A 15,433-nucleotide genomic window follows, 5' to 3' on the forward strand; every position below is an offset into this window, starting at 1 on the left:
TTTTGAGTTTCACATTTCCACTTTAAAACATTTTTCTTTCTTTAACGGTCATTTAGATCATTGATGGGCCACTGACCCACCAAATCATCTTCATTTCATATTTTCACCCTTAGACCGAACGCTATGGGGCGCGGAGGGGGGGGGGGAGGGGCTCTGATACATGATTAACTTTAGTGAAAATGAAAAAGATTTTCAGTCAGATTACATGATTAATTCTGACCAATTAACAAAAATAAGCAAGCTTAAGTTCAAGCTTGATAATAGACAGGTTTTTAATCAACCTAATAGTTTACAAAGCCTAGTTTCAAAGGCTTTCTCAAGGAAGAATAAAATCCTTTACTGCTTTAATACTGAAGAATTTTCAGTGACATAAAGGATACATCGGGAAAAGTATTTTTGCCACTCTTAACAAAAGGAGAAATAGCAAAAAGACTTTTGACTATTAAACCCGAATTAAGAAAATCAATGAACATGGTGCATATAGGAGCAGTAAAAATCCTACTAAAAGCACAGTTCAGAGATGGAATTAATTTTCCTATAAAAATGGATGTTGTTGATAATAGAATCATTAACAGACAAGATGCTCTCTTAGGGGCAGTACAGGGAAATTTAGCTTATGGTAAATTTATGTTTACTGTATACCCTAAATTTGCTTTACATCGAGATTCAAAAGATTTCGACAAAACTCTTAGTTTCATACATCAGTGCGAAAGAACTGATCTAATGGAACCAGGAAATAAAGTATTTACGATTAATTATCTAATATCGTATGCTATTACCAACAGTACTCATTCAATAGAGTATAAAGAAAAAGAGAGTATAACAATCGAAGATATATTCTCAGATATAGGAACAGTAGAACAAAGTAAATTCACTAAACCTTCACAACTTCAAGAAAATTGGGCAATAAACATAGCTCAAAATAAACAAATTTTAGAGTCTAGACCTAGACACAGTTTTTCTGGACACACTCTAAGAATTAGAGAACCAACTTCCACTTCTACATAAGTACAATTAATACGATCTATGTCAGAAAGAATAGATAAGTATGGAGAAATTCTTAAAGAGGTTATAGGAATATAATGTCTTTAACGCCAATCATAGAAGCAGTTAAAGCTCTAGATGATGCAATTAACTTTGAAAAAAGTGAAATTCTGAGATATGAAGACCGAATAAATCAAACTAGAAATAACTTTATGTTACAGGATAACATAAAAGCTCAGAATATAAGATTCTTCAAACAAGAATTAGCTGCTGCTAGAAAGAAACTCTCTAAGCTTAAAGCGAGAAGAACTCTAATAACCACAACATGAGTTCTCTTCTAAAGTTAGAAGAATTAATTAGAGATTTAATTAATAAAGTAGAAAAATTATCTACCAATGAAAATCTAGAGACTATAGCCGCAAAGATTATTAAGGATGTCTTAGAAAAAATTGATAAAATAGAGGAAGCTAAGCCTCAAAAGATGGAACAACACACAAAAATCTTCAACGAACGCGGAAGATTTCAAAAATACTCTTTTCCTATCTTTAATGTAGGAAATCCGTCATTAGGAAGTTCTAAATGTCCAAATGCATTAAAATGGCCTTTTGATACGAAAGAACCATAGAAAATTAAAAAATACAATTCTTTAAAAAGCTGACATGAAAGGACAACGTCCATGTGATAAATTTTTAAAAAGTAAGAAACTCATGTGAGATGTCTAAATTATTAAATTTAGAAATGGATCTACAAATACAAAAGTGTCACATAATTCAAAAATTCAGCATAATTCAGAATGACTGGAGTATGCATCCAGGTGACAAATTAAAAACTCTATCCGAGTTATTAAAGCAAAAGTTAAAACTTGAAAGAGAAATTCAAGAGCTTAACAAAACGAAAAAATGAGTTCTATCTCTCAAAAACTAGAACAAATATTTGATAACCAGCTAGAGACAGGCTCAGCTGAACAAATACATGAACTAGTCCAACTAATGTCACTAAGTGATAAAGAATGCGAACAAAAATTTGCGGAAAATAAAAGTCTTAGAGACAAATATTTTCCAGAAAAGGTTTTTACAGTAAAAGAACCTAAAATTGAAAAAGATACAACACCAGAACCTATAACGAAAGATGAAAGTTCTTTTGAAGAATACACTCCTATGTACAATAGTAGAACAAATCGGGCTAGTACTAGTTATACTAGCCACAAAAAGAAAAATGTAGAATTTTCTATGCCTTATCACAAAGGTATACCAAATTCTAATAATGGAAGTTCAATCACAATTGACACCATTAAAATAGACCGTATCTTTGATCTTGAAAGAAGAAAAGAAGTTATAGACAAATAGAATACTGAGATTAGTCTCATTATCCAATCCAATCCAGAAGAGTTCTCTAATGCTAAAGCAGTTTTATTACTAATAGAACATAAATCTTCCGGAATTATTCAAGATTTCATTAAAGGTACAACCTGGAATGAAAACATGAATGGTATAGACCTCTTTGATGAACTAATAAACGCCATGTATATGATGTTTTTAGGTCTTGATTTTCTTACAAATAAATATCAAGAAAATCAAAAATTGCTAGAAAAAGCAAGACAAAATCTTACTAAAGCACAATTATGTGATATATGTCTTTTAGACGATTTCACTTGCTTATTTGAGCAAAACTTATACAAGTTAAGTACGGGTGAATTTCATTCCTGGATAGAAGCCCACTTAATGAAAATCCCCATAGTAGGAGAAAAAGTCAAAGAAAGATGGAATAAAGAAAAGAATTCTTTTACTATACATTCCCTCGGATTTGCTACAAGAATTGTTAAAGAAGAAATAGCAGTCTATTGTGATTTCTCCAATAAACAAAAACAGTTAAAAAGATTTAACAAAAAATGTTGCAGTACTTTAACTGAAACACCTCAATTATCCTTTGGATGTGACCCACCCAAAGATAAAAAAAATACTTCAAAAAGAAATATAAAACAAAAAGAAGGTTTTGGAAAACCAAGAAGAAAAAATTTACGCCAGGTAAATATTTTTCAAAAGAAAAACTAAAAATCTGTCCGCAAGGAAAGAAAAAATGCAGATGTTGGATATGTTCTGAAGAAGGACATTATGCCAACGAATGTCCTAACCGACAAAAATTCCCAGAAAAAACAAAGCTCATTTTAGAAGCTGAAGAAGAAGGATATTTTCCTTCTGAAAATATTTACGATGGGTATACTCAGGTATATTCATTAACAGTCAAATACAACTCTTCTGACGATTCTACTGACTCAGAATGACTATAACCCATAAGCGAGAAGAAAATGAATTAGGCAAGTTACATTTTTGTCAAAATATTTTAAAACAAGAGGAATTGGTCTATGCTAATATAACCAATCCCAACTCTATTTATATCAAATTATATCAAAGGAAAAAAATTTCTAAAAGGATATAAAACGATAACTTTAGATTGCTATGTTGATACCGGAGCAAGCCTCTGTTTAGCAAGTAAATACGTTATCCCTGAAGAACTTTGGGAAAACACACCCAAGGACATTAAAGTAACAATAGCTAATGAAGAAACGATTAAACTAAATAAGGTTTGTAGAAATCTTATAGTTTACTTTTCAGGAAAACCATTCCCTATTCCTACCATTTATCAACAGGAATTAGGAATAGATTTACTCATTGGAAATAATTTCTGTAAGCTATATGGACCCTTTACACAATGGTTAGACAGAATATCTTTCCATCTTAATCAAGAAATGATTATGATTAAGAAAATAACCAAAGCACTTCGCGTTGGGAACCCCGATTTTCTTGAGTCAATGAAAAAAGATTCAAAAATAAAGCAAATACCTGGTACTAATATAACTCAAGAAGTTATAAAACCAGAAGAAAAATATTTCATAGAAATACAAAAATATCAAAAAATAGAAGCACTACTTGAAAAAGTATGCTCAGAAAATCCCATTGACCCAGAAAAATCCAAAAACTTGATGAAAGCGTCAATAAAATTAATAGATCCTAAGACTGTAATCAAGGTAAAACCAATGAAATACAGTCCACAAGATAGAGAGGAGTTTAGCAAACAAATTAAAGAGTTACTTGAGCTAAAATTAATGGTTCCAAGTAAGTCACCTCATATGTCACCAACGTTTCTAGTTGAAAATAAAGTTGAAAAAAGAAGAGGAAAAAAGTGAATGGTCGTATATTATAAAGCGGTTAATTCAGCAACAATAGGAGACAGTCATAATCTTCCTTGTATGCAAGAATTACTAACCCTCTTAAGAGGAAAAACCATATTTTCTAGTTTCGACTGCAAAAGTGGTTTCTGGCAGGTACTATTAGATGAAGAATCTCAGTTATTAACTGCATTTACATGTACTGATGGTCATTATCAATGGAAGGTAGTTCCTTTCGGATTAAAACAAGCACCTAGCATATTTCAAAGACATATGCAGAATGCTTTAAGAGGATTAGAAGATTATTGTACCGTTTAAGTAGACGATATCATAATATTTTCTAACTCTGAGGAACATCACTATTTTCATGTTTTATCTGTTTTAAAAACAATTGAAAAATATGGAATTTTTTTGTCAAAAAAGAAAGCAAATCTTTTTAAAACAAAGATAAATTTTTTAGGTCTTGAAATAGATCAAGGAACTCATTGTCCACAAAAACATATTTTGGAATATTTACGTAAATTTTCAAATACTTTAGAAGATAAAAAAACATCTGCAAAGATTCCTTGGTGTTTTAACTTATGCCGAAAGCTACATTCCGAAGCTTGCAGAGCTCAGAAAGCCGCTACAGGTAAAATTAAAAAAAGATTATGTATGGGATTGGAAAGAAGCCGATACAGATTACATTAAAAAGATAAAGAAAAACTTAAAAAGTTTTCCTAGACTTTATCTTCCAAAAGAAGAAGACTCTCTTATAATTGAAACCGATGCCTCAAATGATTTTTGGGGTGGGGTCTTAAAGGCAAAAACAGTTGATAGAGAGGAAATTTGTAAATACACATCTGGAAGTTTTAAACCAGCTGAAAGGAATTACCACAGTAATGAAAAAGAATTACTGGCGGTAAAAAACACCATTTCAAAGTTTTCTATTTATCTAACCCCTGTAAAATTCCTAGTCAGGACAGATAATAAAAACTTCACTTATTTCCTAAAAACAAAAATTTCAGGAGATAATAAGCAAGGACGCCTAGTCAAATGGCAGATGTGGTTTTCACGATATTCCTTTAATATTGAACATCTTGAAGGACCAAAAAACGTGCTAGCTGATAGCTTGACACGTGACTTTCAAAATACGTAAGCAATGACGTAATCTTTTTCTATAAATAGAATGCGTCTCTTTCAAAAGTTCATCACACCCTCATTTAGAAAAAGAATTACGATGGAAGAAGAAAAAGAAAAAATCAAGGCCCTACGCCTAAAAGAAAAAATTCTTTTAATAGACTTACGAGCTGTGCAACAGCAAATTGTGTTATACAATGATTTGCTTAACACCAAAAGTGTAAATTCTGTACAGGAAAACAAAAGTCTAAAAACAGAATCTATTCCTTTACAAACGGCTAAAGGTAAAGAAAAATCAAGTCCGTTGATCCCTGATGCTTTGGGAAAAAGCATACATGAGGCAAAAGATGAGCCACAATCATCTTCTAGTCCGGAAGCAAACGGCTCCGGTAAAGACAACTCAAATCCGTTTACGGCTGATAGTTTGCCAAAAACTATTAAAACCACCTATGCTCAAAAGGTAACATCTCCAGGAAATCAAAATACAAGATTCTACGTCATTTTTTATGGAGACCACAGAGGAATTTATGCAGATTGGGCTATTGTCTCAAAATATGTCCAGAATACATCAGCTTCCTACAAAAAATTCAGCTCCTTGTTACAAGCCCAACAAGAAGCCACGAGATTTTCTGCAGAATTTGGAAGAAAAGAAATTCCATTAAGAATTTCTATCTTTCCTATACCTGTAGTAAAGACGACAAGAACCTCACCGGTTAACTTTACAAACTCACCATTTGAAAGAAGATCAGAAAAAAGAATAGAGATTTAGAATGAAGAAATCGACCTAATAAGTTTGGACGAATTCCGATCAGTCTGGTCTAAAGCTAGGGCTCTCAGCCCATACGACTTTGAAGTCGAAAATATATACACAGAAGATAAGACATCAAAAAGTCTATACAACTTCTGTCCAGGATCTGATCCTCATTTAGTTTCTCTAGCATTTTCTGCTGGACTAATTAAATGTATATATCCTTCTGCTAATTTATAAGAAATCAATTTGTTCATAGAAGGCATGAAGAAGGCTATAAAAACCTTCCGAAAAAAGATTGCAGCAGCCAAAGATGCCAACATCTATATTGAATGCACCTCTGCATTACCAGATTGGTATCAAGGAAAAAGCTTTCCTACCTTACATTTATTAGAGGTTGGCTTAACTAAAACAAGAAATGTCCAATCTTCCAAAGTCATGGAAGAAAAAAAAGATATCAGCAATTGGGTCTCCATTAGAGTTAATGGATATCTAAAAATCTTAAAGACTCTTCAGCAGATTAAAGTTGGAAGTTTTAAGAAAATTAACTACTGCAGCCAAAACTGCATAATTACTAGTTACAGTGGAACCCCCCTGCCTGTTCATGAAAAACATTCAATAGAGACCATTGAGCAACAAATCGCTCTCAATCAACTTGATGTAGGTCCGGCCACTAAAAAATTATTGTGACAAGAACTGGCACGCCTAATAGAAAATCATGCATGTGAAGAGTGCAGAGAAAGTGACATCCTCTCAGACGAGATAATGGAGGATACACGTGAATTGGACCCTACACATGGGTTCATTGATTAAAAGCAAGCATGTGAAAAAAGCAGGCAAAGCGACAACCTCTCAGTCGAATAATGGAGGACACGTAATTGGGACCCCCACATGGGTTCAATTATGAAGATAATTACGTAAGCACTTACGTAAATAAAAAGAACCTTACGTTCATTGTTTTCCTATATAATGTGAGGATTGTAAGAGATAGATCATCGAATACTCTCCCAAAAATTTAATTTCCTTGTAATCTTAGCTATGTGTGAGTAAGCTCCCCCTTAGGGGAAAATGATGTAAATGTCCTGTTAGTGCACGGAATTGGTGTCCGCAGCTGTTCGAATAGGATAGGGGTTGTTTAGTCTTTATATTAATGTATAAAGGCACATTCGCTAAGGATGTTTAGCGAATGGGCCTCATTCGTTAAAGGCTAGACATATTCGTTAATGTAAGAGCTCATTCGTTACTACTGTGTAACGAATGGAGGCTCATTCGTTAAAGTAATGCCCATTCGCTAAGGATGTTTAGCGAATGGGAGGTCATTCGCTATGGGAAGCCTCATTCGTTAGTGATGTTAACGAATGAGGATGACTGCTTATAAATAGGCCTTCCCTAGTGAATGGTGCAGAGAGATCTGTGCTATATTTATCCCCTGTAACGTTATGCTGCCGGATTCTTTCCAGGCTTAATGTATTAATCTCCATTAATGTATTGAATGAACACGAGTTAACGTATCGATTTGCGACTAGTTCCTAGGCTCGTAAACGTTCATATAACGTTTTTACATATCCAGAAGTTCTTCCTTCGGGAATAACAGTTATGAAATAAAATATTCCCTTTTATCAACATCTCTTAGTCTTGTTATGAAACCTGGAGTCCTGAAGTCATTTTTATTTCCGTCAAGGCAGGAGGCCATAGGAAGGTAATGATTGGATTGGTCACTCGTCACAAAGGTTCAGAGATGATGGAGATCTAAGGTATATCTGTCTCATAACTTTTATACTTCAATGATTTTACTCATTTTTCCTTAAATCAAAAAACTTTAATCTTTGAAATAAATTTCAAAAATCATGAAAGCAAGATATCCTCACAAAGGGGGGGGGGGGGGGGGGGGGGAGGGGCGTGGTGGGCTTCAAACACCGCCGAGGGGCGCGGTTGGGTGGGGCGCGGAGGGGGGAGCGGTGGAGGGGAAGCTGGGTGCGGAAGGGGGGTGAGGTGGGTGTGCCCACCACTAACGGCTATAATACCGTTTAAAATTTTTTTTAATAATATAAAATACATACATATATATATACCATTCACCCAATCTCTACAAACATCCCATTCTCCTATTTAAACTTTATAAAACTTTCTCCCCAAATATGTCTTCCGACTCATCTTTCACACTCGACTTCGAGCCCGATATCGACGATATTTCCAATTCGGATTCAGAGGATGAAACGATATTTAGTGCTATTCTAGACGCTGCCCAACTCGTAGTCCAGCATTACGAAAGCTCACAACCACTAAACAGACGGCTTCATCTTCAACGGGATCGCGTAAGTGCGCATGACCGGTTGATGAAAGATTATTTTCGCCGGACGTGACTTTTGATTCGGAACGATTTCGGTGCCGTTTTCGGATGAGTCGTCAACTATTTTTATGAATAGTTGGTGATTTAGAAAGTGTTTATGCATTCTTCCAACAACGGGCGGATGCGAGAGGTAAACCGGGATATTCAACGATGCAAAAATGCACGGCGGCAATTCGTCAACTAGCGTACAGGACTGCGAGTGACGCCATGGAAGAGTACTTACAGATGTCGGAGACAGTGGCTCGTGAAGCGCTTCACACGTTCTGCAAATGTGAGTATTAATATTCTAATTATTTATTTCAAAACCGTAACATTTTAAGCATGAATTTCATAAAATTTGTTAAACTTAGGTATTCCACAACTATATCATAAAAAATATTTGAGGAAGCCGACTCAAAGCAACGTACAAAAAGTATACGAGGTGCATCATCAAAGACACGGTTTTCCTGGGATGCTTGGTAGCCTTGATTGCATGCATTGGGAATAGGAAGCCTGTCCTGTTGCTTGGCAAGGTCAATATCATCGGGGTGATCATGATGGCCCAACAGTTATTCTTGAGGCGGCTGCATCATTTGATCTTTGGATATGGCATGTGTTTTTTGGGAAGCCCGGTGCAAACAATGATGTAGCTGTGATTAATGCGTCCCCTATTTTTGACCGCCTCACGGACGGAGTCTCACCCGACATCTCATTTTCCACAAACGATGTCAACTACGAATACGGATATTATCTAGTCGACAATATTTATCCGGAATGGGCCACGTTGGTTCTTAGCTTTACGTGCCTGACTGACAAAAAATGTCAGTATTTCAAGAAAAAACCCGAGTGTGCAAGAAAAGACATCGAAAGGGCATTCGGTGTATTAAAGAAACGTTGGTCTATCATTAGACAACCGGCTCGTTTTCTACAAATGGGTAAGTTAAGAAACATAATGTACACTTGCATTATCTTGCATAATATGATATTGGAGGACTCGGGTAGAGCAATTTGCCAAGGCGAGTACAATGATGAGCCAGAGCCGATCTGTACACTAAACGAAGATGAGAAACTTGCTAATTTATTAAAAACACAAAAAAAGGAAACGAATTTCAGCCTTCGATCGGATTTGGTTGAACTTTTTTGGAGTAATAAGCAAGATGACGAGGCCGACGACTAAAAATAGCTTTAATTTTTTTATATGCTTTTTTATTTAATTTATTTTGAATTTTTGTATTATTGTATTTTTTTTATTATTGTATTATATATTATTGTATTATATATTATTGTATTGGTTTTTTTGTTTTATAAATAAAAAAAAGAAAAAAGGTTGGGCTTCGAAGCCCCCTCACCATAGAGGGGCATCATGCCCTGGGGCTTTGATGCCCCCAGTACCCACGTGGCACTGACGTGACACTGTGAAGGGGCTTCGAAGCCACCCACCATAGCACGCAGCCTTAGGAAGAAACCTACAATAGGCAAGAAAACCTTCTCGCCTAACTTGGAATCCTCTAATTCTTTTTTTTTCTTTCGATCACATGTGGGACTTTAACTCAAGATCTTTGAGTGTCTCACATCAATCACTTGAGCTGGAGATCATTAACTTTTTTTAATACATTTGAACTTTTGTATTATTATTATTATTATTACTACTTTATATTCATATAATATTATATATTTAATTTAAAGAATGTTTTTCTAAAGAGAAAGTTGTATACACATTTTTATATTCCAAAAGGTTTATATGTTTTTTAGCCAAACAAATTGTTCACTGTTTAGAGCGCATTTTTGTTTAACCATGCGCTTGTGATACCTAGGTGGGCGTTTTTGAGATTAGACAGACTGAACCGAATGATCAGACTGCAAATGGACCGTCCACAAACCAAACAGGACTAATGATCAAACCCGGTCTGCTAATTAAATGTTTGTTGTTTTCGGTCTCGGTCTAGTCGTCTAGAGCCTCGACTAGAAGCGGCTAAAAGAAAAAAGATGTGAATCACCCATGTTGAATTATTTGCCTTATTTCTCTTTTTTATGGCCCATAACATGATGGACTGTTGGATATAGAAAGCCCATGTTGAACTATTTGCTAATTTATTTTTTTAATCACCACATAATGGAAATTTAGTAATTGTTGCAATTCTGCTTATTGAAATTTCAGCACATGATAAATTTTTTTTTGAATATCTAGGATTCTAGCTAGGAGTTGAACTAACACCTGAATTTCAGTCATACGTTTATTCGATTTCAACTCGACCAATCGAAAACTGCATCCATATATATGTCCTGTTCGAGGCTGGATTTTTTGCTAGTCGGTCTTGGCCTTGAGTCTGCTTCTATCAGGTTGGGCAAGTCGACGGAGCTAGTTAAACAATAGAGAGCCAGCGTTGCAATTTTAACTTGACGGCTTTTCTTCTTTATCTCGACCTTTCATGGATGCAACTTTTATGAACCCATCATCTACAGTTCTACACCATGTTTGTAAATGATGAATTGTAATTTTTAAAATTTTGATTATCAAAGACATAATATTAGTTCTTTGAAATACGAGATTCTAATATCCTTTTATCTTCTTTATAATAATAAAAAGGTTGTTGGATTGAGCTGGAAATTTTATAAAACAAAAAAAAATAGTTGTTAAATGATATTTTTGTAACACAACACATAAATAAGCAACCATGAAATATTTGAAAAATAAAAAATAGTTGGCCCATGTAGGCCTCGAACCTGCGACCTTCGCGTTATTAGCACGACGCTCTAACCAACTGAGCTAATAGGCCAGATATCATGGTTATGGATTTTTCCAATTTAGTGAAGTTACCAGTCATTTAGTCATAGTCATTTAGCCTTATTTGAACAATTTAATGCACACCAAAATGACATCCCAATGAGCAATCAAAACTTACTTCACATCCACCAAACGGGCCACTAAATAGGCTACTATAGCAATGTACGCGAGTTTTTTGTTCCATGCCGGTTTAGTGTCGAAACTGCTTAATCATAATGCAAAAGCCTAGAAAATAAATAACGGGTGTTGATAATTCATAGTAAATAACGGGTGTTGATAATTCATCGTAAATATCTATTTACTCGATTTTCCCCAACTACGATACCGCACCATCTTGTTTTCTTGTACTTTGACCAGTTCGTGGCAGGTCAACAAATTGATATGCTATAGATTTTGTATAAGAAGATGATACTTAGCTTAGTAATATAAAGAATATTAGAACATAAAAGAATAAGTATTCTTTCACAAATTAATTGTTTTAAGAAAAAATCATTTGTAATGCTTTAAACACATGCCATTCATTTGATTGAGACGTTCACGTCCCAGTTTCATTTGGTTGCTCCCTTGTCATGACTTCCGAAAGTAGGCAATAATATTCTTTCCTTTCCAGTAACATCTTACATCCCAATTGATTGGATTTCAAAACAAATGATATATAGAAATGTGATGTTTTCCGTTTGTCTATAAAGTGTTTAATTGACTCCTAATTTTCTATCAACTTTTCTAGTACTTAATTCTTTTCATTATGGGAAAATTTTCTAAAATGACCCTTTTTAAGAGAGAAACTATAAAATGGTCAAAAAATCTTGAAGAATCTCAAAATGGACAAATTAATTTGGATTGGGGCGATGCATTGGGAAAATATCCTTAATATGAGGAAGAGGGCCAAATTTTTAAAAATGTTGAAGGAGCATGCCAAATATGGGAATAATGAGGGATTCCATCAACAAAAATTTGGTCTGCTCCCTCATATTAATGATATTTTCTCAATACATTGCCCCCGTCCAAATTATTTGGACCATTTTAGGCATCTTTAAGATATTTGGGTTATTTTATAGTTTCTCTCTCTTAAAAATGGTCATTTTGTGAATTTTCCCTTTCATTATTCTTTTATATCTTAAACATTAGTCCCTAATAACTCTTTTAATTATGCTCGTTTATCTATATCTATACTATATAATGTACCACTCATGAGTAAATTAAGACACTACATTTTTTTAAGTAATTTACAACATTTAAAACATGATGTACACCCAATAAAACATGTAGTATAGGAGCAAAGTTGACAAATACAAAATCTGTTCAATTTGTTAAAAAATAGTTATAATATTGGCCCTTAAACTTTATTATATATTTGTAAATTTAAGAAACAGTTTCCAACTTTAACTTTTAACCATATATTTATTTTAATTTCATTTTTAATCCAACTTTCACCCACGATTTTTAAACGATCATAACTTTTCATACATTTATATATTTTTTTAAAAGTTGCACAATAAAAACAAACATTTTATTCTCTTTAATTTGAGTATGGTATTGCTATAGTTTGTTTTTAGTTAAAAAAAAACATTTACGTAGTGAAGTTTGCGATCCGGTTTTTATGGTTTTTAGCTTAAACCATGAGTCAGCCCGTTAGTAACAGTTTTTTGTCATCGATAACAAAACGAACCGTTGAAAATTAAAACCGAACCATTTCCAATAGTTTAGGTTTCTCGCTGCATCGCGTGAACACCCGTCTAGTGTCATTATATTCGTCTAATATCATTTTAAAATTTAGTTGATTAATAAACCCATAAGTCTAACCCATCGGGAAGAATATCCCATGTTTTGAAGTTTGTTTTAAACTTTAATTTAGATGTATTTGTTTAATTTTGAAGTTACTTTTGTGGTTATATTTGGATATACACGTTTGTTTTTAATGGTGTCCGATTGTGTTTTATATGATCGTACAGTTATGTTTTGTTTATGTTCATTTATCTTATAAACCGTTCGTTTATATTATTAATGGCAAACATGAACACATGCATGTTTATTAGCAAACAAACACGAACAATAAAACCTTGTTTGCTTAGTGTTATTGTTTGACTGTTTGTTTAGCTAAAGTTAAGAAAACGAATACAAACATGCCCGTTTAATGTTCGTTCAGTTTGTTTATATAACTAAATTATCACCTACGTCAAGTAAAATTAAATATATTTTTCAAAATTAAACCAAAAAACATTTTACTTAATGTTTTTATATTAATTATTTGTTATGTATAGGAGTTAATTATATATACCATTATACCAATAGGGTGGTGGTCTATAAGTCTACTGGCAAATGCAAAACATTTAAACACATATTTGAAAATGAAAGATTTTGGGTTCAAGCTCCACAGACAACAAATATAAAAAGAAATTCGTCATTAAAAAAATTATAAATTAGCTGTTAACCAGATTTATTTATAGATCAACTAGCAATTATATGCAAGGAGTTGATGTGGGGTAGGCTGTATATATATTTTTGAGATATATTTTTACACAACTTCTCGTTTTAAATTTAAAAAATAAAAATAATTTTTACGTTAAACCTACTACACATAATATCTAAGTGTACATATCGTTTACATTGTATAGCATCGACAATAACAAGTATCGATTTAAGTACACAGTAGCTATCAATACTAAATTATTGGTATTCAGTAGTCAAACCAAAAGTTAGGGGATTTTGTAGTTAAAATACATTACATAAACTTAAATACGCTATATATAAATTAAAGGTAAGGGAGAATCAATCGAAGACCGATGCTACTTTTGCTCCAAATCAATTTGATATGTTTAATGAAATGATTAACGCGGGTGCATTTTATGTTTTTGTAAATGGAAATACGTAGTGAGATCCCACAACTTGTCATGAAACCGAATATTAAGCACAACCGTGCTTTCTCTAAATCTCTAATATCTTGTCAGCTCAACCATGCCCTTAGTTTGCACGGTCGTGCAGTTTCTAAAGTCGTGTCGGCCCAACTGTGCTCTTGTATCCTCAGGGTTATGCCGATTTGTGTGGTCCATGTTTGTCATGGCATGACTCTTGCTTCAGTATTTGGTTTGGAAATCTTCGAGTGGCACGGTCACGCCTAAGGGCATGTACGACCATGCATGGTCATACTTGATGGATGGCTTCGTTTTCATCCAATTTTAGCTCCTTTTCCACCAATGTTACTCGTGCAATTTCACAAAGCAAATTTAGAGTCCAAGTGTGAAAATGCAATAAAACTGGTCAAGAATGAGTAATATTATGTGATATAAACATGTATAATATGGAGCACATCAAGAGCCGAAATGGAAGAAGGAATGTGATTTCCAACACCATAAGAAAAACAAAGCGCATGCATCTAAGAAGCACATTACATTTTTTTATGCAAACACGTGTATATAAAACTCAGCGATGACATTTCTCTTTCAGTAGACGGCTATAAAGTTGATGACATTGAAGAGTAGTACACCATGTTGCCTCATCTAAGGGCGCAAAGAAAAGTAAGTTCTAGAAATATTTGAAGAATAAAGATTGCATTATTAGGTTATAGTGTATATGACATTTAACACCCGGTCAACATATAAGGTCACATATGTCGACTAAATTACCGGTAAAATCATATGATTATTACGGTTCTCTTTAATTATTAATTAATACATATATTTTTAATTTGATCCGGTTTGTTGCTACAAGTTTTGTGATTTTGCTATTGTTCTTGCTTATTAATTTTATGCAAATTTAATTAAGCTAAACTTTAACAACTTGCTCAAAGCTACATAAAATACATATAGTGAAAATCAAGACAAAAATTTGTTTACGATGTATGCCTAACTTTTATAAATCTATCCACTTGTCTTTGAATCGGTTGAAATGGAACCTAATCCCGCTCTCTTGACGACCAAACACCTCATCTGGTGGAACTAACTTCTTTTCACATGATTAGCACTACATAAACAACTCATCGACACCATAGGTAAAGTTGACTCACCTCTTTTTATCATTGAAATGGGGGTTTATTTAAAATTTACAAAATTATGATGATTATACCACTAAATATATACATTTCTTTCAAATTCATACTATACCCAAGAATTCCTTAAAGTTTTGAGGATCATGACGAACATAAAAAATGACATCTGTAATCACGTTTTTAATTATGTGATAAATCGTTTGACAATTTTATCAATTGGATTGCATTTCCAAAGCTCAATACGAACCAAAAAGAAAAAACTAATAATAAAAAGTTGCTAAAATGGCTCATATAAAACACAATGAAAAGTTTTTTTC

The 15,433-nt window shown here is 33.5% G+C and overlaps 1 protein-coding gene and 1 non-coding gene across 2 annotated transcripts; one reads left to right on the top strand and one right to left on the bottom strand.

Annotated features, from left to right (window-relative positions):
- Positions 1–8,155: 8,155 nt before the first annotated feature.
- LOC143570529 (uncharacterized) lies at positions 8,156–10,239 on the top strand. The gene is made up of 5 exons (XM_077056161.1): positions 8,156–8,336; positions 8,444–8,638; positions 8,718–8,770; positions 8,855–9,243; positions 10,161–10,239. Exons 1-5 carry the CDS (start codon positions 8,156–8,158, stop codon positions 10,237–10,239), a joined length of 897 nt encoding a protein of 298 aa, XP_076912276.1.
- Positions 10,240–11,049: 810 nt separating this feature from the next.
- Positions 11,050–11,123, bottom strand: TRNAI-AAU (transfer RNA isoleucine (anticodon AAU)). Its single transcript has one exon. It is a non-coding gene; the product is annotated as a tRNA-Ile (tRNA).
- Between the last annotated feature and the right edge of the window lie 4,310 nt (positions 11,124–15,433).

This window comes from Bidens hawaiensis, unplaced genomic scaffold (assembly GCF_021521415.1).
Source record: "Bidens hawaiensis isolate Kalapana, Puna unplaced genomic scaffold, B.hawaiensis_p1.1 tig00025004_1, whole genome shotgun sequence".
Classification (NCBI taxonomy): Eukaryota; Viridiplantae; Streptophyta; class Magnoliopsida; order Asterales; family Asteraceae; genus Bidens; species Bidens hawaiensis.